General features: G+C 37.1%; 1 protein-coding gene across 2 annotated transcripts in view; it reads left to right on the forward strand.

The window, feature by feature from the left end:
• The first annotated feature begins 2,163 nt into the window (after window positions 1–2,163).
• The window catches only part of FEZ1 (fasciculation and elongation protein zeta 1), a 73,990-nt gene continuing 49,101 nt past the window's right edge, over window positions 2,164–27,052 (forward strand). Inside the window, exon 1 of one of the 2 annotated variants that reach the window (XM_074303890.1) lies at window positions 2,164–2,340. In XM_074303890.1, the coding sequence (XP_074159991.1) occupies window positions 2,319–2,340 (22 nt within the window). In that variant the 5' untranslated portion in view covers window positions 2,164–2,318. Of the gene's footprint in view, window positions 2,341–2,681; window positions 2,832–27,052 lie in introns of those variants that run through there. The other variant, XM_074303888.1, reaches the window with a different exon arrangement.

Raw genomic sequence — 27,052 nt, forward strand, 5'->3', positions numbered from 1 at the left:
AGTGTAAGTACCTTTAATTGTGGGGGAGGGGGATGGCTGCCTCTAGCTTCACTTGCCATTCCCCTCTGACCTGGAAGCTCAAACAGAAAGCCCCTCCCATCGACAAGGGCCAGCTGTCGGCAGCTTTCCTGCTCGCATTGCCTCAGCACTCCCCAAGGCTGCTTCTTCTCTCCTCAGTCTGCGTTTCTGCACAGCCGGACCTGGCTGCGTTCCCACACAGTCAGTCCTCCCCACTCAGGCCTCCAGCCCCACCCACAGTGTGGGAGGTGACAGTTCCAGCGGCTCCTTCTGGGGCTGCCGAGGAGCCCAGGGTTCCCTCGGGTGATTCTGGGGGGCCAGCCCAGAGGCGTTTGCACTTCCCCAGCTGGGGTCTATTTTCGGTCTCCTTGGGCTATACCCGGAGGACCTAGGTTCTTCATTTTTCACCCGTCTATGCCTGCCCTGCGGCGATGTATTTGTAGGGGAATAGGGAGAGCTTGAAATTAACCTCCTCCGCCATCTTCCCAGAATCCTCCCCGACCCGCATTTATTGTTTCCGGTGTCCGCTAGTACTACACGAACTAAGAGCTAAACTCCGGAGATATCAAGAAAGGTTAAACTACTCCCTGCCCTCGAGAAGCTCCCACTTTGGTGGGAGGGACATCACACAAATAACCGCACAAACAAAATCTAAGGTGTCGATAATTACGGGGAAGGCATTGATTTTTAAAGGGGACTAGAAAGGGCTTCTTGAGACTTGACTGCAATTGAAGGAAGCCTCGACTCTGTTTCAGCAGAGACCAGGAGGGAGGACACTCCCAACTTCCGGGAATAATCCGCCCGGATCCGGCCCGCGGGGCTCTGCAGGAAAGGGCATCGGGCTCCTCATCACTCAGGAAGCCCCTCGGCCTGAAGCTCTGAGCGTCTTATCTGTATACTTTTGTCCAAAAGCTAGAAAGGACATGAAAAAAATTTAATTAAAAAAAACCCTGGAAAGCAGTGTAGAGGGTCCTTCGTTTTACAGATGGGAAAACTGAGGCCGAGGCCCGGTGACGATGTTTGATTCGCTGACAGGGCTGCAGAGGAGTGCCTGAAAAAGACGTCCAGTGCAGATCTGCGCGGCTTTTCCTTCGGCTCCGGGCCTTGGAAAAACATTTCCACCCCTATGAGACTCCGCTTTGTAATATGTAAGATGAAATAAGTGGCTGGCATAGAGGAGAGGGCACGTCGCCACACCTACCATCAGGAACAAGTCCCTTCTCAGTCTCAGTGTGTGACTGGGCTTTTCCCTTAACCGCTCAGTAAAATGAGGGGGCTAAGCCCCTCCGGGTCTCTTCCGCCTCTAAATATTAGATTCTAGAACTCATCTTAAATGTACCTTCTAGTTCAAAATCTTACATCCTAAGAAATGAGTGAAATAAAATCCTGGTGACAGTTAAAATGAGAAGTTTAGGTCTGAAGTAGCTGAACCCCAAAGATGGAAGGAGAATTAAAATGGTTTCTTAAAAATTAACGAGAGGGTGAAAGCAAAAGGCCAAGACTGATTGTTTTTGTTTTCGCTTTCACTCTTCACTTTTAGCAGCCAGAAGCTTATTAAGGCCCGATAGCCTAGCATTTTGCAGAGCCACTTAGGCATCCGAAGCAAGCAGGGGGGATGTTTAGCCCATCAGGGGGCTCTAAATGAAGTGAAATGTGACTTCCAAATTTATTGTGTGATCTAAGATGGTCTAAGTTGGGGGTCAGACAGTTGAAGGAAAAACAGATGCTTGGACATGCTATCTCAGAGAGGGGAGGGTGGGGGAGCGGGCTTGGTACTCGGTAATTTTCTTAGGGAGACAAAGAGACTGGATATATTAACATATTTACATATTAACATTATCCTCACAATGAGATGCCTATTTGTACCCCACATCAGGCCAAACAATAGACTTGGGCAAGCGCCAGACCTTTGTGTGTCTCAGATTTGGAGGAGGGAAAACTGGGGTGGGCAAGGTTTGGGTTCAGATTCCTCTGGCAAAATGAGGTCAATCACTCAAGATTCAACCTCCCATCCTTCTTTGTCCCCTTCTACCTCTGGGGGGGGGGCGGTTAGAACTGATTGGTCCCTTTTTCTCTTTGGTAGGCATGATTCTACCCTTGGGAATGCAGCAGCCCTTGCTCAGTTACTATGGGAACCCTATTGCCATGGCAACAAGGCTGCCATGTGAGAAGCAGAAGCAGTGTGAGCAGTGAGGTGGGGGGGGAGGGTTGGGAGAGCAGCAGAGTGGAGGAGGGAAGCTGCCATCCAGCTGAGGGAAAAGGAAGAGGAGAGATGGCCAGCTGGTCCCTTATCTCTCTGGATGGCCCCTTTGAGGAGCCCTGGTGAGTTCAACTCTGTGAAAATCTCTCCCAGCTCTTTCCCCCAGGATGTAAGCAGCCCAGGGCAGGACCAGTAGTTGCTTTTGTTTCCCCCTTGTCCCGAGCCACTGGGAAGGGTACAGCCACAGTGGAAAAGCTTTGTTAGGGTAGCAACAGAAGCTTGGGGACAGGAGTGAAAAAGAACTGAAGAAATGTGGGTGGATTTTGACATTAAGTTTAAATTATCATCCAAACCAGATAACTTAATTTTTTTGAAACCGATATCTAGGGCTCAGAATGAGATGCCCATATATAAAGTGGGAAATACTGAAACAAAAAAGCAAATCTCTAAAGCAGGGAAGAATGAGGTAGGAGGAGGAGCCAGAGATTCTGGAGGAGAAGCCATCCAGGGTAGCTGAAGAAGAAACATGAGTGATTAGGAAATCAGGTAGCGGCATTCTCCTTCATGTCTGCTAGAATTTATATAATGACTCAATTCTTCTGGGAACCAGGAGGTAAGAAAGTAATTGCCCTCATGTGCTCATTGGAAGGCTGTGCTGGAAATGGATAGCTGTATAATATCATAGAATATTAGAACTAAACAGGAACTTACGGATCATTTTGACTTAACAGATGAGAAGAAATGAGGGGTCAGAAATCTTGATCTGCCCAAGATTACACAGTAGCAGAAGATATGGGCAAGCCTTCCTGTCCTGGCTCCCAGTTTATTGATTTTTCCATTCTGCCTTTGTTTCTTGGGGCACATCAAAGACTAGAATTTGGAAGTGTAGAATCCAGGGGAAGAGGTTCTCTGCCGAGTCATAGGTTTCTTTATAATGTAGTTGGTTAAAGGGATGCAACATGATGAAGTTAAAACTGTACTAATCAAAGGCCTTAGGCTCAAATCTTTCTCTGCCACATATTATCTGCATGATTTGGATGAAGTCCCTTCAGGCTTCTAGGCCTCAGACAAAGCTCAGCTTTTAAAATGATGGCATTGGCTAGGCATCGTCAGAGGTCCCTTCCAGCTCTGAATCTTTGACTCCAAGGAGTGACAAATATCAAAAAGATTAATAATAAGATTCAAATATAAGCAAGTCCTAGGTTCTTAGTCAGAAAGTATACCAGATGGACTACAGTAAGTTCTTGAGAACTTTTTTATGGAAATGTATTGTCACCTTGATGTATGTGATGCAATCTGCTAAGAGTAAAGATATGCCGGCTTTGTGGATTGACTTACTTTTTGATTTTTATAACAGCTTGTATATGTATGTATGTGTGTGTGTGTGTGTGTCTGTGGGTGGATACTAGGCCTTTAATTTCATTGCTTTAAGAAAGTCCCTCTACTATTGTAGATAAGTATTTGCTCTGCAACTTAAAGTTTTAAAAAATCACTTAAACCACAGAGGCTAATTGACTGACCCAGGGTCATATAGACAGTATATGTTAGAAATAGGAATGAAGTCTTCTCCACTATCCCATACTTATTTTTGAAAATTTTTTTTTCCTTAATGAACACTTATTATCTCTCTCACACATCATCTTCCATCCCTGTATTCCCAAGTAGGAAAACACAAACTTTGTAACCAGTATAAAATAGTCAAATGAAACATCCCCACATTAGCTATGTCTAAAAATAAGTATCTCATTCTGCAGTATATCACTTTTCCTGAAGTAGGAAGTTTGCTTCTTCATTGGTCCTCTGGATTTATGGTTATCTATTGCATTGATTAGCATTCTTAAGTCTTTCAAAGATTCACCTTCACATTCTGGTTTCACTCACTTCACTCTGCATCTGTTCATACAAGCCTTCCAGGTTTCACTGAACCCGTCCTTTTCATTATTTCTAATGCAACTCTATTACTCTATTACTATTTCTGATGCACTCTTATCATATTTATATGCAATAATTTGTTCATCCTTTCTTCAGTTTAAGGCTACTCCTTTATTTTCCAATTCTTTGCCATTTATATTTTGCCAAAAACATAAATATTTTTTGTATATGTGGGTCCTTTTCCTCTTTCTTTGGCCTTTTTGGTGTATAAGCTTATAACTGGGAAAAAGGTACACAGTTTAATGATTTTGGAGGCAAAGTTCCAAGTTGATTTTCATCATGGCTCGATGATTCATACCTTTATCAATAATGCATTAAGTTACCTCGTTTCTTACAGCCCTTCCAGTGTTTATCATTTTCTCTTTGGTCATCTTTGTCAATCCACTGAGTGTGTGATAGAGCCTTAGAGTTGTTTTAATTTGCAGTTCTCAAATTATTAATAATTTGGAGCATTTTAAAAGATACAGCTGTTGATAACCTAGATTTCTTCCTTCAAAAACTGTTTGTTTATATTTTTTGAATATCACTTAGGGAATGGCTCTTATTCTATAAATTTGAATCAATTCCTTATATATCTTGTATTTTTACTAGAGAAACTTCATGCGTATTCCCATTTTCCCATACTCCCTCCAAAATTGATTATTCCCAATTTTTTGTCATCCTACCAATTGATTGAAAACTCAGTTATTTTGATTTGCATTTTTCTTTTTATTAGTGAATTGAAACCTTCTACCAGATGGTTAATAGCTTGCAATTCTTTTGAAAACCATTCCTATCCTTTGAACACATGTATTGAGAAATGGCTTTTAATCTTCTATATTTTTATTACTTGTCTGTAGATGTTAGATATCAGTCCCTTATCAGAGATATTTTTACAAAGATTTTTATATACAAAGATTTTTTTTTCCCAGCTACCTCTTTTATTCTTATCCTTGTTGCATTAATTTTGTTCATGCAAAAGTTCTATACCTCACTCAGATTAAAAGCAAGCAAACCTTTCTTTTCAAAATCTTCTTATGATTATATTGAGGTTGGGAAAGGGTGTCCCAGATTGGTGTCTCGAGGTGTCACAATCAAATTTGCAGGCTTGAACCCATCTCCTTAGCCAAAGGAAAAAGTTTTATTATAATTGCAATGCCATTACAGAATTGTAAGGAAATTCAGCAGAGAAACAGAAGCAAGGAGAGACATTTATCCAGCTCTACCATTGATATGCTAATTCTGTGGCTCATAAAGTAGGAAGGAATTTGGTTCTCCTTGACCAGATTATTAATGATCAGATTATTAGTCTGCAATGAATTGAGGAATGGCCTTATTCACCATTATCTCAGGAGTTTGATCTATGGGCCTATCCTGAGGCCAGAAACTATCTGACTAAGGAGTAGTCAGAACAATAACATTCCAAGGGGGGAGGGGGGGAGACACTCAAAGCCAGAGGACTTTGAAATCAGATAAATTGCTAAAACAGAAGCCCCCCTAAAATCAGGGGACCACAAAATCATATTACATTAATTAGACCTTCTTTGAAATGTTCATACATGTATTTTGAACTAGGTTCATCTCCAAATCTATTACAAAGCACACCATCTTTTATTCAGTGAAGAACTAGAATTACTTCTGAAAAACTAGAATTACTTCTAAGAGATAATTGGTTCTTGGTAAAAACAAATAAAAAAATTGATCATTCTCCTGAGGACCACAAAAATTTGAGTTTTCCTGTTAAAGTAAGTCTTGGCTGTTAACAACCATGTGCAAGAAACTCCTTTGCTTTTATAGCATGCGGGCTCTAAATTCACTCTCCCAATTCCTCACTCAGAGCTCAGTTGGCTGCATTTCTCCTCAAGATTCTACGGGTACTCCTGGATATGTGGGAATAAGTTGTGTAGGACTGTTGCTTCTCCTTCTGTCCGTTGTTTTCCTAATATAATTCACCAATTAATAATATCTCTCCAGTGTCATTTAACCAAATGATTATTCTTCATTTTCGATTAACCATTTAGCATCATTTAGCTTTTTACAAAGGGATATTTACTCAGTTTAATACAAACTGACGTACTGCCATCTCATTTTCAGGAGCGAGTGGACAACTTAAAAGTGATAATTATTAATCATTCAAGCTACCAAGTTTACTTCTGGGCAAAGCATAGATAGGGAGTAGTGGTTTCCTTGGTAGCAGAATTCATGTCTCAGTTGCTGCATTAGTTTTTTGTTGAACTGTATCTAGTAGGTTTTTCCTCAGGGGTGTCTCATCATTTGATTCAGCTACAGTAATGACTGGGAGACTCCAATATAGATTCCAGTTGTTGGACCTCTGATGATTCTTTTGATCTTTCAAAGCTTTTAAGGTCAAGTTGGTCTCTAATACCTTTGTATCTAATTTATCTCAATATTTATTCACTAAATATTAAGGAAGAACACAATAATCAATCAACAAACATTTATTAAGCAACAACTGTGTGCCAGGCACTGTGTTAAGTGCTAGACAGGGGTAGAAAAGAGTTGGCAGCATGTATTCATGGCTATATGGTGCCTGGAATGGGGGATCTGCCAGCTGCTGTAGCAGATCACTGTAGTCACCACCATTACATTTTCCCTTCTCTCCCTGCCCTCCCCAATAAGACCCCAGCAAAATCATAGGGAGGGACAATTGACAGAAAAGGGCCAGAATTAGTGTCCAAGCTACGCCTCCAGGAAGGCAGAAGGATTGACTCCTTAAATGAACCTTTTGTTCTTAAGTGGACCTTTTGTTCCTTCTGAAATCCTTGCATTGACCCTATACTTACTGTATCCAATCAAAAGACCAAGTTATGATATCAACCCCTGGTTATTTTTCTCCTATGAAATAAGCTATCCATACCCCAATTCTTTGTGGGTTCATTAGGAACGACCCATCTTGTGGCAGCAAGTCCTGTAGGAATTTGCCCTGACTTAAGGTGGTTTTCCCCTTGTTGATGACTAAAACTTCTTTCTGGAAATTAGCCTGCTGTCAGCAGCATAATAAAATTTTTGCCTCTTAGTTTGGAAATGATCTAAACCTATAAATTGCGAGATATCTTGCAACACTTCCCCAAAATCCTAATGTATTTTGAGGGTTTAGTCCCCACTGACCACCATCTTCACCCACATGCTTATAACATTTTTTTCTCCTTACTTGAAAGCTAATTAGAAGGAAGATAATCTTTCTCTTTGTTCAAGTCTTTTTTAATTATGCATAGTCAATTCCAGTACTCATACCCAGTTTAAAAGACTTTTTATCACAATGTAGTAAATTAGCAAGAAGCAAAGCATCTGAGGATACCTGTGTATCCTCTCTGTCTGGGAAGGGAAGGATCTCTCTATCACACACTTGTAGAAGTAGATTCAGCTTCCAGGTAGATGTTCAGCACAAAGAGACTATAGTACATGCTGGGCTCCTCATTGGCCAATCCCTCCATTATTTCTAAATTAGACACTGTGGTTGATAAGAGAGAATTATCTCTCCTATCTCACTCTCATTGACTTGGTTGTTGATAGATTTATTCAAAGTTGGAGACAGTGTATCCTTTAAGGAGCAGTCATATACTCTACAATTAGACACAGATATAGAGAAGCAGTATTTAAGTAGTTTCAAGGAATAGGACCTTACAACAAAGAGAACTGGTATAAATTGAAGAGAAAGTTAGCTATGGTATTTGAAAGTAAAGTAGGAGAGAGGTGCAAACCTAGTTGGGCAAATTTCTCAGCAGTGACTTCAGTACAAGAGAAAGGATAATGAGATCCTGCAGTACCAGAAACCTAAATTGCTTTAGCCCATAAGTTTCCTGTACTTGTACTTAATCACCATTAAGTCCATCATTGGGCTCAAAATATATTTCCACTTTTCCACTGATTTATGGTTTATGGGGGAAATGTTTTAGATCTATTTTTCATACTGTAACTATCTTCATAAATACCTTTGTTTTTAGTTAATCATGTCCTCTTACTGACTGGTAAAGGAAGCATATCAGATGGGAGTTTGTGAACTATAGTGTTAGGAATTCAGTAGTTTCCTGAACCTGGGAATATTAGTTGTTCTTTGGGGACCTACCTAGTGAGCATAAGGGCAAATTGAATGAGTGGCCCAGAAATAGGGATACATCTATTTATATGAGGCAAAATTAAAAGGTATTAAATTTTTTTAGAAATTTTCAAATCTTCTAAATCTTTTAAGTTTAGCTGTGTTTTTTGACTTTTTTCACTATGGCTATTTCTAAAACAGCTATGGTATCTTATGAAACCTCATTTTTTCCTCACATATTTCAGAGATCTGATTAATCTCTCATCTCTAATAGTTTCTGTTCTTTCAATTCTCAGAAACACCAACAAAATAACATCAGCAAAAAGAGCAACAGCAGCAACAACAAGAATAGCTCATTTATAGACGTAGCTTCTTAGTTTACAAAGCACTTCCATTTCTCAGTGGAAAGTAGTAGAAAGAGTTCTAGGGAGAGATTCTTAACTTTTTCTGTCTTTGGAATTTTTGGTAGCCCAGTGGAGTTATGAATCCCTTCTTAGAATAAGATTTTTGAATGCATAAAATAAAATATGTAGAATTACAAAGGAAAACTGTTCTAGTGAAATATAATTATCAAAGTATTTTTAAAAACAAGTTCCTAGACCCTAGGTTAGGAATCTCTATAAAAACCTAGGTTTGTACTTCGATTTTGATGTTTATCAGTAGTGTGATCTTAAGCAAATCACCCTAATCTCTGAGGATCAGTTTTTTATCTGTAAAATGAGAATAATAATACCTTTATTACTTATTTATTAGGATTATTATGAAGAAATTTCAGTAGAGTGAAGGGGCATGAAAATAAACATAATTTAAAGAATTTTTGTGCCATATATCATATATAGGATACCATTCAGTAAATTAGTTTAGGAGATTATGGTGGAAAAAGAGGAACTAATCCCAAAGCAGTGTCTAAATTCAGTGCCCAAAGAAAAAGTTCTGATCTCCTTGCCCAGGTTATGGCTCTGTTTAACATTTTAATTTTCAGAGTAGAAAAGCTGAAATGACCCAGGATGCCTTTCATGAAGAGAATGAAAAGAAGAACTCAAGTTCAAATACCCCATTATCTATGTCTTCTGGATTTAGGGGTTTTTGACAACAATGGCTTTTTTCAGGCTAGAAGAGCATAATGAAGTGAAAACTAACTTCTTCCCATTTCTGACTCATCAAATCTATATAAATTAGTCCCCAAAAGGGCAAAAAAGTAAGGGGCTTAGAGAAAAAAAATCAGTAATTTCATTGGCAAATGGTGTAGCCATGTGAATTTACTATTCCAAGATGAACAAAAACATAACCCAGAAATGAACTAAACATTACATAAGTGTCATGTGCTCCCTTCTCACTTAGCTACCTTTATTCTTCCTTTTGAAAGCACTGATCTAGTCACTCTGGAGATTTTTTGAAATGTTATTTGCTTGAAGACTTGGGAATGACAAGATATGACAACTACCTCTTCATATTAGACTTTTTCTTGCTAACAACCATACTCTGAATCCATCCATGTAAGATAGTGCAGGTTAACAATTCATTTGGTACTATGTTCTAACCTCTTGATTCCTCCATATTTATTTCCCAAAACCTACTTCTCCAATTCCAACTCAGCAATACATAGAATGACTTTACACATGATTTTTTCATCAACCCCAACTGTTTGACACTCATGCTCATGAACACTAAAATTCCTTTATCTGCTCATAATCTGTTATCATTCCATCTCTTTCTCTGCCTTTCATCATTTAAACCTGTTCATCTTCACCAAGACCTCCATTTCCTTCAAACTTGAATTCTTTCCCCAGTCAGTATCTGTGCACAGGATATATACTCTATTCCCTTACAACTTTTGACTCCTTGGGGGACCAGTTTTCAATTCTACACTATTCTCTCCTTTAGAGAATCTTGCTACCTTATTCTATTGTTGATTTTGTTGTATCAAGCCTCTAGCTTGGATTACTCTCACCATCTAATTACTTTTTCTTCTGGGTCATCTTTGATCATCCTAATATGTATCTTACTTCTAGTCCCAGGGGGCTCTGAAGGAGAGAGTGAGTCTGAGGACTTTCCACAACTTTCCCTCACTTAAATCCAATTCCCTTGCAAGTCATGACATCACTTTCTGATGTAGTGATTCTCTTTGAGAACTAAGAACAGTTTATGAGTAGTAATAGTTGTCCCACTGGGGACCCAACTGGTCAATTCCAGTTAAGCAAAGCAGCTCTCCCTCTTTCCCTCCCTTCCTTCTTCTTTTTTTCCTCCCTCCCTCCCTCTCTCTCTCCCTCCCTTCCTTCTCCCTTCTTTCTTCACTCCTTCCCTCACTTCCTTCCTTTCCTATTTTCTCTCTGTTCTTCCCATCTTGTCTCTCCTTCCTCTCCCTTTATCCATGTAGTGTATCATATCCTTACCTTAGGGTGCTCTATCCAAAGGAATATAAATTTAGATCACTGAAACTTCACAAAATATCTTGGGTTTTATTGCTACTTTTAGTCCATAAATTCTACTGTAAGTAGTAAGTAGTAAGTAGTAAGTAGTAAGTTTAATCCTTAAGTCCTCTGGAATTGTTGTTGATCACTGTGCTAATCAATTTCTCAGTCTTTAAAAGTTAACTATCTCTAAAATATTATTGTTATTGTATAAATAGTTCTCCTGATTCTGCATATATCACTTAGCATCAATTCATACAGATTTTTCTGAAACCATCATTTTTGTCATTTTTTTTATAGTATAATAGTATTCCATCAAATTTATATATCATAATTTATTCAGCCATTCTCCAATGGATGGACATTCCTTCAGTTTCTAATTCTTTGCCACCACCAAAAGAATTACTTTTATATACATACATACATACATATTGTGTGCATGTATATATGTATGCATGCATATATATATACGTGCACACACACATATATGGTGGATATATGGGTTCTTCTCTCCCTTCCCATTGCTTTTTTTACATCTCTTAGGAATATTAATCTAGTAATGGTATCTCTGGATCAAAAAATATGCAGTTTTATAATTTTTTGGACATAGTTCCAATTGCTTTCCAGAATGATTGATCTAGTTCACAATTCCAGCAACAGTACATTAGTGTGCCTGTTTCACAATCCTTCCAGCATTCAGCATTTTTATTATTATTATTATTATTTTTGTCATCCTAGCTAATATGATGGGTATGTATTGGTACCTCAGAATTGTTTTAATATGTGTTTATAATTATTAGGATTCAGAAAATTTTTAAAAATATAACTATTGACAGTAGGGTTTTTTTCTTCTGAAAACTGCCTATTCATATCTTTTGATCATTTATTAATTGGAGAATGACTTTTATTCTTGTAAATTTGATTAATTTCCCTATGAGGTGAGTATCCCAGACCTTACAATTACTTCAGACTATGAAGGACTGATTTATGGTCAACTCTTATGAAGTTGCATGTTTCCTGCTGTGGTAACAGAAATTCATTCACATTACTGCTGGAAATGCTCTCAGGTATGAAATAATTACCTATAAGCTAGTTAGATGACGGCAAAGATGTTTCAAATCTCATGGAATTTGCTGTTTTCCCTTTGGAAAGAATTCAGTGAATTTGCTGTTTCCCCTTTGGAAAGAATTCAGTGAGGCTAATCAACCCTAGAGTTTAGAGATGGAAAGGAATATAGATATGAATTAAATGTTGGTTTGTTTGAAGAGTAGTGGCAGAAAAAAAAAATCTATGGCAGTCTTTACCTCTTATATAACAGATACTGGGTATTTAAGTACTACACAGGATATAACAAAGGTGCTCAATAAATTTGCATAATCTCACACTGAACTCTAAGATTTTGTTAAAGTTTTATTAATGCTTCTAGCTTTTTATAGCAGTCATTTCTTGATATATATTTCTACCTCCCTCTGCCACTGAATCTTCTTTTTGTAACCAAGAAAAGCAATCATATACCACACAATAGCCATTCCCTAATTGATGCACATCACCTCAATTTCCAATTCTTTGCCATCACAAAAAAAGAGATGGTAACGAATTTTTTTTGTACAAGTAGTGTAATCCCTTTCCCCATCTTTTAAAGAAACTCTTTGGTATACAGAGCTAGTATTGATATTGCTGAATTAAAGGGTTATGTATAAATTTAGAGCCCCTGGGAATAGTTTCAAATTGTCTCTAGAATGGTTGGATCAGTTTACAACTCAACCAACAATGCATTAGTGTTCCAATTTTCCCATAATCCCTCCAACATTTAATTTTCCTTTTCTGTCATATTAGCCAGACTGATAGGTTATTAGCTCAGAATTGAATATATTATTATAGATAGCTTTAATGACTTTGTCTGAAAATTGCCTGTTCATATCATTTGACTATTTATTAATTGGGTAATGACAAGTATTCTTATAAATTTGATTCAGTTCTCTATGTATTTAAGAAATGAAGCCTTTATCAGAGACATTTGCTGTAAGTTTTTTCTGCCTACTTTCTGTAGTTCAGAAGCCAATCTAATCTTGGCCACACAGATTTTGTTTGTGCAAAACATTTTTAATTTATGTAGCTAAAATTATCCATTTTATATGCTGTACTGCATCTGTTTCTATGTGATTATAATTTTTTCCCTTATTTATAGGTTTGACAGATAAACTATTCCATGCTCTCCTAATTTGCTTGTGGTATCACCCTTTATATCTAAATTATATATTTATTTTGACTTTATCTTGGTATATGGTATAAGAAGTTGGTCTCTACCTAGTTTCTGTCATCCTGTTTTCAAGTTTTTTAGTAATTTTTATCAAATAGTGAGTTCTTGTCCCAAAAGCTTTATGTCTTTAGATTCATCAAACACTGGATTACTATGGTTATTTACTATATGTATTGTGTACCCAATCTATTCTACTGGATCTACCACTCCATTTCTTAACCAGTACCAGATAGTTCTGATGATTATTACTTTAAAATATACTTTAAGATCTAGTACTATTAAGTTACCTTCCTTCACTTTTTCTTTGTTATTCTCAACATTTTGTTCTTATTTTTTCTAACTCTATAAAATAATTTTATGGTTTTGATTGGTGTGGAACTGAATAAGTCAATTAATTTAGGTAGAATTGTCCTTTTTATTTTGTTGACTTGGTCTACACATGAGCAATTCATATTTTTCCAATTATTTAAAACTGACTTTAATTGTAAAGTTTTATAATCAGGTTATATAGTTCTCAGATTGGCCAATAGACTCCCAAGTATTTTATATTGTTTGCAGTTACTGTAATGAGAATAAGCTGCTTGCCCCAATGGATAATGTCCATTTGCCAGAGGGCATTAGGATGGTCACCACGGGATTCTGTGGAAAGGGAACTGAAGGAGGGGGGCAGAAGGAAGCACATATAATACACTGGTGAATTAATGTGGCTGCCTCTCTCTGCTAAGACCATACAATATTCGCAGGGATCTAGCAGATAAATGGTACTTCTCATGAGTGGCCTGAGCTGAAGAAAGAGAAATATTTTCTACTGAAGAAGAATATAGCAGAGTGTCTGCTGCTCAGTTGCCTGAAAAAATGGGACCAAGACCATCAGTATGAGATTGAACATGCATGATAAACACAGGAGAGGTTCGGGCAAGGAGTGTTGTCGGAGCTGTTTGAAGCAAGGAAGATATATTAGTATTTCTATCTTCAATGAAGGCAGAAAGCAGATGATGAAGAGCCTTTACAGCATAGGCACTGTCCAAAACATGCCTGAGGGAAGAATTCTAGGGCTTTAATTATAGCAAACAGTTCATTCTGTTGAGTAGACTCATAAGAGGTGTAGAGAACCCATTGTTGATTAGTACTAGGACATGCTATCACAGCTTTCCCTGATTTGGTGGCCTCAGTGAACACTGTTGGGCCCATGACTGGTTCTGTAGATATTATCTTAGGAAGGCCCCATAAGGGGGCCTGGTCATCTGATACAGACTATTATGGGTAGGTTTAAAGCTTACAACAGACATCATGGAGGCCCACAACAAATTGTCCTGTACAATAGCTAAAATGTGTTGTTCTGGTATGGGAGAATGCACAGTTGGGTAGGTCCCATTAAGCCATAGTGTCCTTTGTATGCAGAACCAAAGAAATTCAGCCAGCAAATCTGTCCAAGATACTATGACCTTCGTGATTCTTCGAGGGTACAACCACTTGATAGGGTCCTGTCCTTGATGGAGCATCGCATATATGGGGGCATCTTTTTGTATTGTTAACTCAATTGGAAGGATGATCTATACATGTGAGTCATTTAGACCATAATTGTTGAATAGAGTGAAGTCTATCCCTGGCTGCTGGAGTCCACTGACATGGGGACAATAGTGAAGGATCACCAGGGCTTCATTAGGGAAGGTGGAATAAGAACTACTTACCTCATCCATTGTATCAGCCCAATCACTTTTTGAAAATCATTCAAAGTTTTTACCTTGGTCATATCTAATTGAGGAGGTCGTAAGGAAACATACACTCTGTTCACTACATAACCTAGGTAGGAAAAGGGGGGCTGAGTGAGTTTTATCAGTGTCAGGCCATTGAGCTGCAGTGCAGTGAGGATTGCTTGATGCACATGTTGTAACTGAGTTTCATTGATAGATGCCAGAAGCAGATCATCCATATAGTGAACAATCAAAGCATTGGGAAATTCCTGCCTAACAGGTTGTATTGCTCTGTTAACATACCACTGACACAAGGTTGGACTGTTTTGCATGCCCTGGAGACTGACAGGATGAATAATCATGCTCATTGAAATTGTACAACCCTGGGGGGAGTTTTAACTGATGCTTGCTGTAAGAAAGCTGCAAGGTTCCAAGCCTGTCTATCTCATCTGTTCCTCCTGCTCCCTTATGCTTGGGCCCTCTAGTTTCTGTAGAAATCTTTGGGATGCTGGGAGTGGGATACTCATATCTTGGCATCGATGGATACAATCGTGCCAGTGGGGGAGGAAAAGGTGGAGGTGGAGGCAAGGTTTGTAACTCTGGCTCTGCCACAGCTTCTTCCCCACTCAGGGATCTTCCAGGGTGGCATTGTGTACTCAGAGTGAGGGGACAACGGGTGGGGTCTTTAAGAGCTGCTCTGACTGTCCCAAAGATCATAAAATCTGTGTCTTCTAAGACACCAGGAGCTGTGTCCTCATAAGAAGTTATTTGGTACCCTATGGTGTCAATTTTGTCAGGGTCAAGTCTCGTGTATTCCAACCATGGGATCACTGTCAGGAGGGTTTTTACAAACTTTCTGCATTGTTTAAGATGTACCATGATGTGTTTCTGTTTAGCCAATTTATATTCCTGTTTACTGTACACATCAACAATCAAGGGTGTCATTAAAGAGAAACTGAAATGAGACCTCATACAGGAAGGCTTATAGTACTTCCCCCAGCCTCTATCGCCCCACTTAGCTTAGGCTAATCGACTACTCTGTCTCTGGTGCTCAAAACCTGGATTCCCCTAACTTCAGTCCCTGTTCGGGTGCCAGTTGTCGGGGTCCTCAGCTAGTGCAGACCTGCTGACACCAGCTGGAGTCTGAGCACTTACCCACATCACCTCTATGACCTTCGGACATCTCCATCTACAGAGTAGACAGACACCACTTATGCAGTTACAGAAGCTTTATTGCTTAGTTACATCATCTTGTCCCTGTCTTCTCTCTCTCCCTCTGCTGTCCTGTACTTATACCCTTCTCATCTGCTCTTGCCCATGTGCCTCAGTAACAAGTATGTGTTTAGCTTGTGTATTCAGGAGCCCAACTCCTGAGATGGTGGGGGGCGATCTCGGTCTGGTGTGAGCTCAATGCCTGTCCTGGCATGTCCACAGGATATGCCCCCGACCTGTAGACAGTCAGGCAGAACATACATCTGAGGTCTCAACATCCATTCCCAAGAGTGAGCTGACTGAGATCCACAGACCACAAGGGTCAGGTTTGCACAAGACTTGTTTTTGCACAGAGTTGTTGCTTACGCAAATGGGGCATTGTGTGCAAGGTACAAAATGAAGGGTTGCAAGATTAATGCAGACTCTTGTTATTCTGTTCCCTAGCACTCTTGTTGCTAGGTTCCCTAGCAGGACTCCATTGCTTATTTTTTCTAGATAATTAATATAGTGTTAGAATTTATTAATTTTTAAATGTTTAATAGAATTTACTTGTGAATCCATCTGGCCCTAAGAATTTTTTTTTTTTAGGGAGTTCATTGATGTCTTGTTCAATTTCTTTTTCTAAGATGGGACATTTAGGTATTCTATTTTCTATTCCATTAATCTGGGCAATTTGCTTTTTTTTTCTTTTTTTTTTTTGGTATCTGTTTCATTTAGATTGTCTGATCATAATGATTGCTTTAATTTCATCTTCATTGGTGATGAGTTCCCCTTTTCATTTTAAAAAATATTGGTAATTTGGTTTTCTTCTTTCTGTTTTTAAATCAAATTACTCAGTGGTTTATCTATTTTATTTTTTTCTTCAAAAAACTATCTCCTAGTTTTATTTATTAATTCAAAGGCTTTCTTACTTTCAATGTTAGTAATCTCTCCTTTGGTTTTTAGAATTTACATTTTAGTGTTTGGAGATTTTAAATTTGTTCTTTTTCTAGTATTTTAAAATTGATAATTCATTGATCCACTTTTTTTCTATTTATTGATGTAAGCATCTAAAGATATAAGTTTTCCCCTAAGTACTCCTTTGGCTATGTCTTATATATTTTGGTATGTTTTCTCATTGTTGTCATTTTCAACAATAATGAAATTATTATTTGTTTCTATGATTTCTTCTTTGACCCACTCTTTCTTTAGAGTAAATTTATTTAGTTTCTAATTAATTAGTTTTCCATGGACCTTTATGGGTCCGTGCATGATAAACGCAGGAGAGGTTCGGGCGAGGAATATTGATTGAGCTGTTTGAAGCAAGAAAGATATATTAGTATTTCTATCTTCAATGAAGGCAGAAGGCAGATAATGAAGAGTCTTTACAGCATAGGCACTGTCAGAAACAATGTTACATGCCTAAGGAAAGAATTCTAAAACTTTAATTATAGCAAACATTTGGGATGTAATTTTTGTTGTATTGTGAACTTAATTTCTGCTTTTCTTCATTTAACGACCAGTTTTTCTGTAGGTATAATGTAGCACTGAAAAAAGGTTCTCTTCAGATGTCTATCATATCTAACTTTTCTAAAATTCTATTTACCTCCGTAACTTCTTTCTTATATTTTGTAGTTAGATTTATTTTGTTCTGAGAGGGAAAAGTTGAGGTCCCCCACTAGTATGGTTTTACTATCTATTTTTATCTTTAACTCATTTAACTTCTCCATTAGAAATTTAGTTATTGTGCCATTAGCTACATGTATATTTAGTATTGATATTACTTTATTGTCTATGGCCTAGCTTCTTAAACTATCAATCATGATCCATATGGGGTTTTGTAACTGAATAGAAAGGGGTCACAAATTGTGATTTATTATCAGTAAATGCTTGATTTGTATACCTATTTTAAAAACTTATTTAACCAAAATCATATAAAAATTTCTCAGGCAAAAAGAGGTCATTAGTGCAAAAAAGTTAAAGAAGCCCTGGTCTATGATACCTTTTAGTGAGATGTATCTTCCACCCTTGTATTTTTTATTAACCTCATTTTGGTTTTTGTTTCATCTGAGTTCATAATTGCCCCTCCTGGTTTTGTTTTCTGTTATTACTTATCTGTATTTATTCAAACATAATGGAATCTGATTCATCCCCTTATTTTTATTTTATATGTCTTTTTTTGCTTCAGATGTGTTCCTTTCTTCCTTCTTCTTCCTCCCTCCCTTCCTTTGTCTCTCCTTCTCTTCCTTCCTTCCTTCTTTCTTTTTAAAAAAGAAAACAAAGCGAAATAGACAAAATAAAACAAAACAGAACTGTTGAGGGCGGTAGCCCCTTGATATTCCTTGTTTGATCTCCAACTCCATTTGGGACTTGGACTTTGATGTGGTCAAACTAGTTTGGGCTATCTGAGCTGGTTGGAGTTTTACAGCCCCCCATTCTAATCTGCTCAAACAGACCAAATGCCATCAGGAAATTCCTTTTTGGGAAGAGACTTCTGTCTGTCCCCAAAAGATAACAAGAGAGTCCTTATCTTATTTACATCACTCTCAGGCTGAATGATTGTGCTCTGGTATAAAAGAGAGAACTCAAAAATCTACTCTTTGCAAAAATGGCCTTGTACCATGCAGCCATTTTGCCTACCGGCTCTCCGGTGTTTCCATTCTAATCAATAAAGACTATGTTTCCATATGGCATTAAGTAGCAAATTCCTTTGCTGCCGAACCCACCCTTGGTTACTTTGGGGAAGGAAGGAGAGAGAGAGAGAAAAGGAACTGACCCATCTTGGTTTAGAACCACAATTTACTCCTCCTCATTTACTCCTCATCAAGAACAGAATATTGCCATGTGCCCAGCAAAACAGTGAGGATTCAAAATACGTAACAATGAATTACCAGTTCAAAAAAGGATATATAATAGTAAAAAAAAAATTATATTCACAAGTACCCATCTTTTCTTTACTTCATTATAGGTGGTTCTTTTGTTCTCTGATGCACACTTTTTTCTTTACTTTTCCCACCTTTCATCCCCTCACCTCCCCCAAGCAGGCTATAGTTAAATAGGGATATATTTATGTATGTATATATACATACACACACACACACATACCCTCCCCACAATAACAAATGTCTCTCCTATCTTTGTTTACTCTTTGTTTTAATTCTGATCCTTAATTTATCTTGCTATTACTTAACCTCCACCCACCCATAGATTCCCTCCCTTGTCTTCTTCCCCACCCTTTGTTTTCCCCCTTCTCTCATCCCTCCCCCCTTATTTCTTTATAGATTTTGGAGGGTATTATAGATATATATGTACAGTTGCCTAGTTTCCTGATTTGAGTAGGTTTTCAGATCTACAAGTCTTCATCCTCAATCTCATTAATGCTTCATTGTCTTTTCTTTCTCTGCACCAAATATGTTTAACATAATTATTATTTTTTTCCTTAACTCTGCTTCAATCTTTCTTTTGAGCTACTCTATCACTGATGTTAATCTTAAACATATGGTATATATTTATCCTATCAAACATTAAGAGGGATTGATTATAACCTGAGGCGGAGTAACTGAATAGGACAATTAGGAAAACTGGGTCAGGACATTAAAAGAGAACTGTGGCACAACATGATAAGTCCTATACAATTCTAATTGTAGCTTCAGTGTATTTGCATTGCTTCTTATTTCTTGCAAAATTTTCTTTTTGATCTGGGCTTTTTGAAATTTGGCAATAATATTCCTATGTATTTTCCACAAAGGATCTCTTTGAGATGGTGATTTTTCTATTCTATTTCTATTTTTTCCTATTTTTCTATTTTTCTATTTCTACTTTCCCCTTCTGTTCTATCACTCTAGAACAATTTTCTTGAATTATTTCTTTCATTATTGTATCAAGATCCTTTTTTTGGTCATAGCTTTCAGATAGTCCAATTATTCTTATATTTTCTTTTCTTAATCTGTTATCCAGATCTATAAGATGATTTCACATTCCATTCTAATTTTTCATTGTTTACATTCTGTTTTGTTATTTCTTGATCTCTCATAGCTTCACTTATTTCTCCTTGCCCAATTCTAATTTTCAGACTTATTTTCATCTTTGAGACTATCCTTTTCTAGTTGGTTAATTTTTTTTTCATAATCTTGTTTTTCTTGGATGATTTTTGTTTTTGTCTTTTTATTTTTCCTCAATGTCTCTCAATTGATTTCTAAATTGTTTTTTGAGTTCTTCTATAAATTCACTCTGGACAGAGAGAGTCATTTAATATTACTCTTTGGGACAAAAAAAGCTTTTTTCCTTCTTTTAAAATGAACTCCCATCTTTTCCTATTGCCACAGTAAGTTTCTGTGATTGGATTTTTTCTTCTTGGCTGGTTCACTTAAAAAAAACCAAAAAAACAAACAAAAAAAAAAAACCTCTAAGTGTGGGATGAGATGGGGAGATGGCTCCTCTTGCTTCACTTCAGCTCTCCCCTTTGACCTGGAACTCCAAACCAAGACCTCTACCCTCATGCAAGTGCCCACAGCCAGCAGCATTCCTGCCTCACTGCCTCTGCTTTCACTCATGGGCTGTTTCCTTCTTGCCCAGGGCCACATCCTTGCAGCACTGCTAGGCCTGGCATTCCCAATCAACCAAGGTTCACTCAGTCTTCCCAGACTCAGACCTCTCTCCACACATAGTCTGGGAGATGAAAGTTCATTGTTCCTGCTGAGGCTTCAGCAGCCAAATCCCAGCCCCAGAGGTTTCCACTTGGTGTTTCTGTGGAACTGGCCTGGAGGTGTTTGCACTTCATAGGGGTTAATCCCCAACCTAGGGTCTTTCTAATCCCCTTCCCCTACTACATTTCTGTACTGTAAAATAGATTTCTATATTTAACTGAAATTTTATGGATATTCTCTCTTTGAGCCAATTCCAATTAAAGTTCAAGAACTTCCTATTTTCTCCATTTCCCCCTCCATTGTAAAAATTCTTTTGTCTCTTTCATGTAAGATAATTTATCCCATCCTGTGTCTCCCTTCTCCATTTTCTCTGTGCATCCTTCTTTCTCACCCCTTAATGTTTTTACATCATCCCATCATATTCAATTCATACTTATGAACTCTTACCTATGTATCCTTCTAATTGCCCTAAAAATGAGAAAATTCTAGGCATTATAAGTAATTCTTCCCATGAAGGAGTATAAATAGTTTAACCTTATTGAATACCTCATGATGTTTCTTTCCTTTTTATGCTTCTCTCAAGTCTTGTATTTAAAAGTCAAATTTTCTGTTCAGCTCTGGTCTTTTCATCAGGAATAATTGAAAGTCTTCTGTCCATTTTTTCCCCTTATCCTGCCCTCTCCATCTGACAGATAAACTTTACCTTATTGGGTAAAGTGGTACATGAATGTAATCTTAACTCCTTTGTACTTTCAAAATGTCATATTCCAAGTCTTTTGATCCTCTAAGGTAGATGCTGCTAAATTTCTTTAAGATGTGGCTACATAGTGCTTCAATTGTGGCTCCACAATATTGGAATTATTTCTTTCTGGTTGCTTGCAATATTTTCTCCTTGACTTGAGAGCTCTAGAATTTAGCTACAATATTCTTAGGAGTTTTCATTTGGGGATCTTTTTCAAGAGATGATCTGTATATTCTTTCAGTTTCAGAATGGTTTCAGAATTCAATATCAGAATGCTTTTCCTTGATAATTTCTAGAAATGTAATGTCAAAGCTCTTTTTTTATTATGATTTTCAGGTAGTCCATTAATCTTTAAATTATCTCTTCTTGATCTATTTTCCAGATCAACTGTTTTTCTAATGAGATATTTTTTTCTCTTTTGATTTTGCTTCATTTCTTTCTTTCTTTCTTTCTTTTTTTTTTTTTTTTTTTTTTTTTTGAGGCTGGAGTTAAGTGATTTGCCCAGGGTCACACAGCTAGGAAGTATTAAGTGTCTGAGACCAGATTTGAAATCTGGTCCTCCTGAATTCAAGGCTGGTGCTCTATCCACTGCGCCACCTAGCTGCCCCTGCTTCATTTCTTCTTGATGTTTTATGGAGTCACTAGCTTCCACTTGCCCAATTCTTATTTTTAAAGAATTATTTTCTTCACTGAATTTTTTATCTCTTTTACCATTTGATCTATTCTGTTTTTTAAGATATTTTTTCTTTAGTTTTTTTTGTGTGTGTGTGTGCTTCCTTTACAAAGATATTGACTTTTTTTCATGATTTTCTTGCATCACCATAATATTTTAAACCTATTTTCTTTCTACCTGTCTTATTTGGTTTTTAAAATTTTTTTTGAGCTCTTTCTGGAAATCTTTTTGGCTTTAAGACCAATTTATATTCTTCTTTGAGACATTGGATATAAGTTTTGACTTTGTGGTCTTCTTCTGAGTTATCTTAATTTGAGTTGATCTTCCCTTTCACAATAGCAACTTTCTATGGTCAGGATCTTTTTTGTTTGTTTGTTTTTTTTTACTCATTTTTTTCAGCCTATTTCTTGACTTTTAGCTTTATATTAAAGTTAAACTCTGCTACCAGGGTGGAAGAGTTAACTGTCCCAAGCTTCAGGTTTTTTTAATGAAGCTTTCAGTTTTTCCAAGTTGGAATGATTCAAGAAGTGTGTTTACTATTCTCCTGACCTGTTCTCTAGTCGATGAATGACCACAACCACTCTTTTCTGCCCTGGAATTCTGACTAAAATCTCCACTCCCCTATGGCTGCAAGCTCTGGTGTGATGGTGCTTTCTTCATCTTGGGACTGCTACCTTAGAACTTTGACCAAGATCTGAGTATAGGTAATGCAACAGAACTCTGTTCTGCACCTGCTGCCAGAAAAAGGACCCTTGCAATATCCTTCTGATTAATTCTCTAGCCTTCTTATCAACTGTGGGCTGAAAATTCTGGAGGCAATTGCTGCAGCTGCTGATTCAGTCACTCTAAAAGTCTGCATTTAGTTTCCTATGATAAGGCAAATAATGGTACAGCCTGTGCTGTTCTGCATTCTACTCTTACCCTGTTATGATAGACCTTTCCTGATGACCTTCTAAATTGTCTAAAGTTGAGAAATTATTTCACATTGTCTCTTTGCAAATTCTTTTATTCTAGAATATTTTGAGGCATTATTTAAAGTTGTTTTGAGGGGAACTTGGGGGAGTTCAGGTGAATCCTTGCCTTTTTTCTCTGCCATTTTAGCTCCATTCCCCACCCCTATTCCTGGTTTATTGTTTCTTTATATTTCATGGAGTCATTGGCTTTCGCTTGCCCTATTCTAATTTTTAAAGAATTATTTTCTTCAGTGTGTTTTTGTACATATTTTTACATTTTTCATGCTTTTTTTTTTTTTTACCAAGTTGTTGACCCTTTTTTCATGATTCTTTTGCATCATTCTCATTTCTTTTCTTCTATGAAGCATTTACCAAGGACAGAGAAGAGGAGGGCAAAGATCCATATATGTAGTTTGAAATAACGAATTAGGGAACCAAATATCTGACTATAGGTAGCTCCTTTGGTTATATGCATAAAGAAAACAAAATCCAGGATTTTTTTTTTTTTTTTTAGAAGTGGATGTGATTGGCTTATTATTTTTTTTCTGCATTTATTTATTTTTTTAAATTTTTAAAATTTTAATTTTAATTTTTTATTATATCTTTATTTACAAGATATATGCATGGGTAATTTTTCAGCATTGACAATTGCAAAACCTTTTATTCCAACTTTTCCCCCCTTTCCCCCCACCCCTTCCTCCTGATGGCAGGTTGACCAATACATGTTAAATATGCTAAAGTATAAGTTAAATACAATATATGTATACTTGTCTATAAGGGTTAAAAAGCCTCTGGGAGCAAGGAATGTGGCTCACAGCATGTGGGAGGACCTGAGGGATGAGAGGTTCTGAGGCGCTGGGAGTCAGTACTACGTGGAGGTGGGGCATAGCGCCAGCCAATCCCATTATGCCAGGTTCCCAGAGGACCCTCCTTTTCTCCCATATCATCAGTGGGGTATAAACATATGCTATCTAAGAATAAAGCTCTCTTTCGCTTCACCCCTACCTCTTGGTGATCTGTCTCTGTGGGATCTGGGTTGGTGCTGGAAGACCAGTAAGTGTGGCCTAGCTGTGCTGTCGATGGACAGGCATTAAGAGTAGCTCAAAGGGGAGCTACCAGGTTAGAGTAGTCCATAGGGGCGTAACACTTGTCCATACAGTTATTTTGCTGTACCAAAAAAAAAAAAAAAATGGACTTTGAAATAGTGTACAATTAACTTGTGAAGGAAAACAAAAATGCAGGCGGACAGAAAGAGGGATTGAGAATTTTATGTAGTGGTTCATAGTCATCTCCCAGAGTTCTTTCACTGGGTGTAGCTGGTTCAGTTCATTACTGCTCTATTGGAATTGATTTGGTTTATCTCATTGTTGAAGATGACCACATCCCTCAGAATTGATCATCATATGGTATTGTTGAAGTGTATAATGATCTCATCCTGCTCATATCACTCAGCATCAGTTCATGTAAGTCTCTTCAAGCCTTTCTGAAATCATCCTGCTGGTTATTTTTTACAGAACAGTAATATTCCATAATATTCATATTCCATAACTTATTCAGCCATTCTCCAACTGATGGGCATCCACTCAGTTTCCAGTTTTGGACCACTACAAAGAGGACTGCCACAAACACAAAATCCAGGATATTAAGATCCAGCTCAGGTAGATGCTACTCCTTATGCCGACACATAGTAGCTGCTCCAGGAAATGAAAGTTTACATAACCTTGTCTTGTTTCACCTAGGGACTTTTTCTCAGAATGCATTTTTTAAATGTGTAAAATGAAATATATAAAATTACAAAGGAAAAAATTACAATAAAGTGCAGTTATTATTTTGTGTGTGTGTGTATGTGTGTGTGTGTATGTGTGTGTTCATGGATGTCAGGTTAAAAGCTTCTGTTCTAGAGGAACTTTTATGGAAAATCTAAGAGGGTATGGAACTATTGTATGATACTATTATCCAAGTATCTTGAGAAACATAAAGACAAGACAAGGTTATGTAAACTCTCATTTCCTGGAGCAGCTACTAAATGTCTGCATAAGGAATAGCATCTACCTGAGTTGGATCTTCTTATTTTGGATTTTGTTTTCTTTAAACATATAACCAAAGGAGCTACCTATAGTTAGATATTTGGTTTCCTAACTCATTGTTTCAAATTACATATCTGGATCTTTGATTTACCCTCCTCTTTTCTATCCTTGGTAAATGTTCCCCAGTTTCTGTAGTTGGGAGATGAGAAGACTTTGAATGAAATGCTAGAGGGTTCAGAATGTAGGTAGTTCCTTATTAGTTAAAATAAAAAATACTCTGACATGTTCATATTATTCAATTTCACAATGAATATTTACATTGAGTTGGAACCAATGACTTTATTTTATATAATTATAACATCAAATATCTTAAATTTAAATACATATGACCACTTCAGGAGATTAGTAACTCTTAATAATTAGTACCTAATTATAAATTCTTATTTTTATTTTTTTTAAAGTCTTTTTCCATAAAACTATCCTCTACAACCTACACTTAGGCAACTGCACCTTAGGAACCACTATCCTGGGGGCTGAGTCCATAAAATTTTAAGTCAGTGAAATGTTTGTTTTCAATACCTTTCTTCTCATACCCTTTCCATTGCCTTTTGTGCCCAATGCCTTTGTGCTATTCAACTGCCCATTTCCTCTCTTCTATGTATTTTTGGGTCTGATAGATTTTCAGCTCCAGTTTGAGACCTATCTATTTGAGACCTATAATATATACATACACACAAACACCCCATCAGTATTTATCCAGCTTAAGTCATCCTCTCAACTAATTTTTCCCTTAGGTGAATTGGTTGAGAATCAGCCATAGAATTATATATTCCTGTACTTTGTATAGAAGTCCTTATCCCAATTTCAAACCTACAAGAACTCTTTTTTTTCCCTTAGTCTGTGCTGGCCAGCATGGCTTCAGAAAGAGCTGAGGAACAGTCATTATGGTGTTTGCTACCTGGAGAAACTCCAGGAGAAATGCCAGAAGCAGAACCAAAAGTTTGTGTATGTTTGTTGATCTGACCAAGGTTTTGATAATGTAAGTCATGAGGGTCTGTGGAAGATCAAGGCAAAATTTGGTTATTTGGAGTTTTCATGAGTATTGTACGCCAGTTCCAATAGATAATGGATGATACTCTTCTGCTTTCCCAGTCACCAGAGGAGTGAAGCAGGGCTATATGTTTTTCCTCATGTATTTTATTTATTTTTTCCAACAAGCATTTATTTATTAAGCATGTGAGATGTTAGAAATCAAAAAGGAAAGATTAAGTAATCCTTTGTCCTAGCCCTTAAGGAAATTACATTTATCTGGGAATGCAATAGAAATCAATAACTATATGGAAAGAAAGAGTATTGACAACTGAGTTAATCAGAAAGGGCTTTTATAAAAGATGGCTCTCCCATGCTTTTAGCATAGTGTTTTTGCAATGTTTTCAGATGCCTTTAATGAGGATAAAAAATGCATCAAGGTCAGCTACTGAATTGATGATAAATTATTTAACTTGAAAAGGCTAAAGCTAAGACTAAAGTGGAGAAAGAGTTGTTATGTAATTTTTTGTTTGCACAAGATTGCACTCAGTTATTCACTCAGTGCAGCCTCTGAAGCTGATATCAACAGAATATGGATCCATTTTGTGCTGTTTGTGCTAATTTTATCCTGACAATTAAAACCAAGAAAACAAAGGTTTTTCACAAAGAAGTACCACACTATATATGTAGAATCATTTTAAAAAATTAAAATACACATTTCTTTATGAATCATGTTGGAAGAGAAAAAAATTAAAACAAAAGGGAAAAATCATGAGAGGGAAAAAAAAAAACCAAGAAAAAAGGGAAAAATGAACATAGCATGTATTGATTTACATTTACTCTCCAGAGTTTTCTCTCTGGATGCAGATAGCATTTTCTGTCCAAAGTTATTGGAATTGCTTTGGATCACTGAACTATTGAGAAGAATAAAGTTTTTCATACATGATCACTGCACAATTTTGATTTACTGTGTACAATGTATTCCTGGTTTTACTTGTTTTGCTCAGCATCAGTTCATGTAAGTCTTTCTAGGTCTTTCTAAAATCAGCTTGTTTATAATTTTTTAGAATAATATTCCATTACTTTCATATACCATGACTTGTTCAGCCATTCCCCATTTGATGGACATCTACTCACTTTCCAATTCTTTGCTACTACAAAAAAAGGCTGCTACAAACATTTTTGCACATGTCGGTCCTTCTCCCTTCTTTATGATTTCCTTGGGTTACAGACCCAGTAG

This window comes from Sminthopsis crassicaudata, chromosome 3 (assembly GCF_048593235.1).
Source record: "Sminthopsis crassicaudata isolate SCR6 chromosome 3, ASM4859323v1, whole genome shotgun sequence".
NCBI lineage: Eukaryota > Metazoa > Chordata > Mammalia > Dasyuromorphia > Dasyuridae > Sminthopsis > Sminthopsis crassicaudata.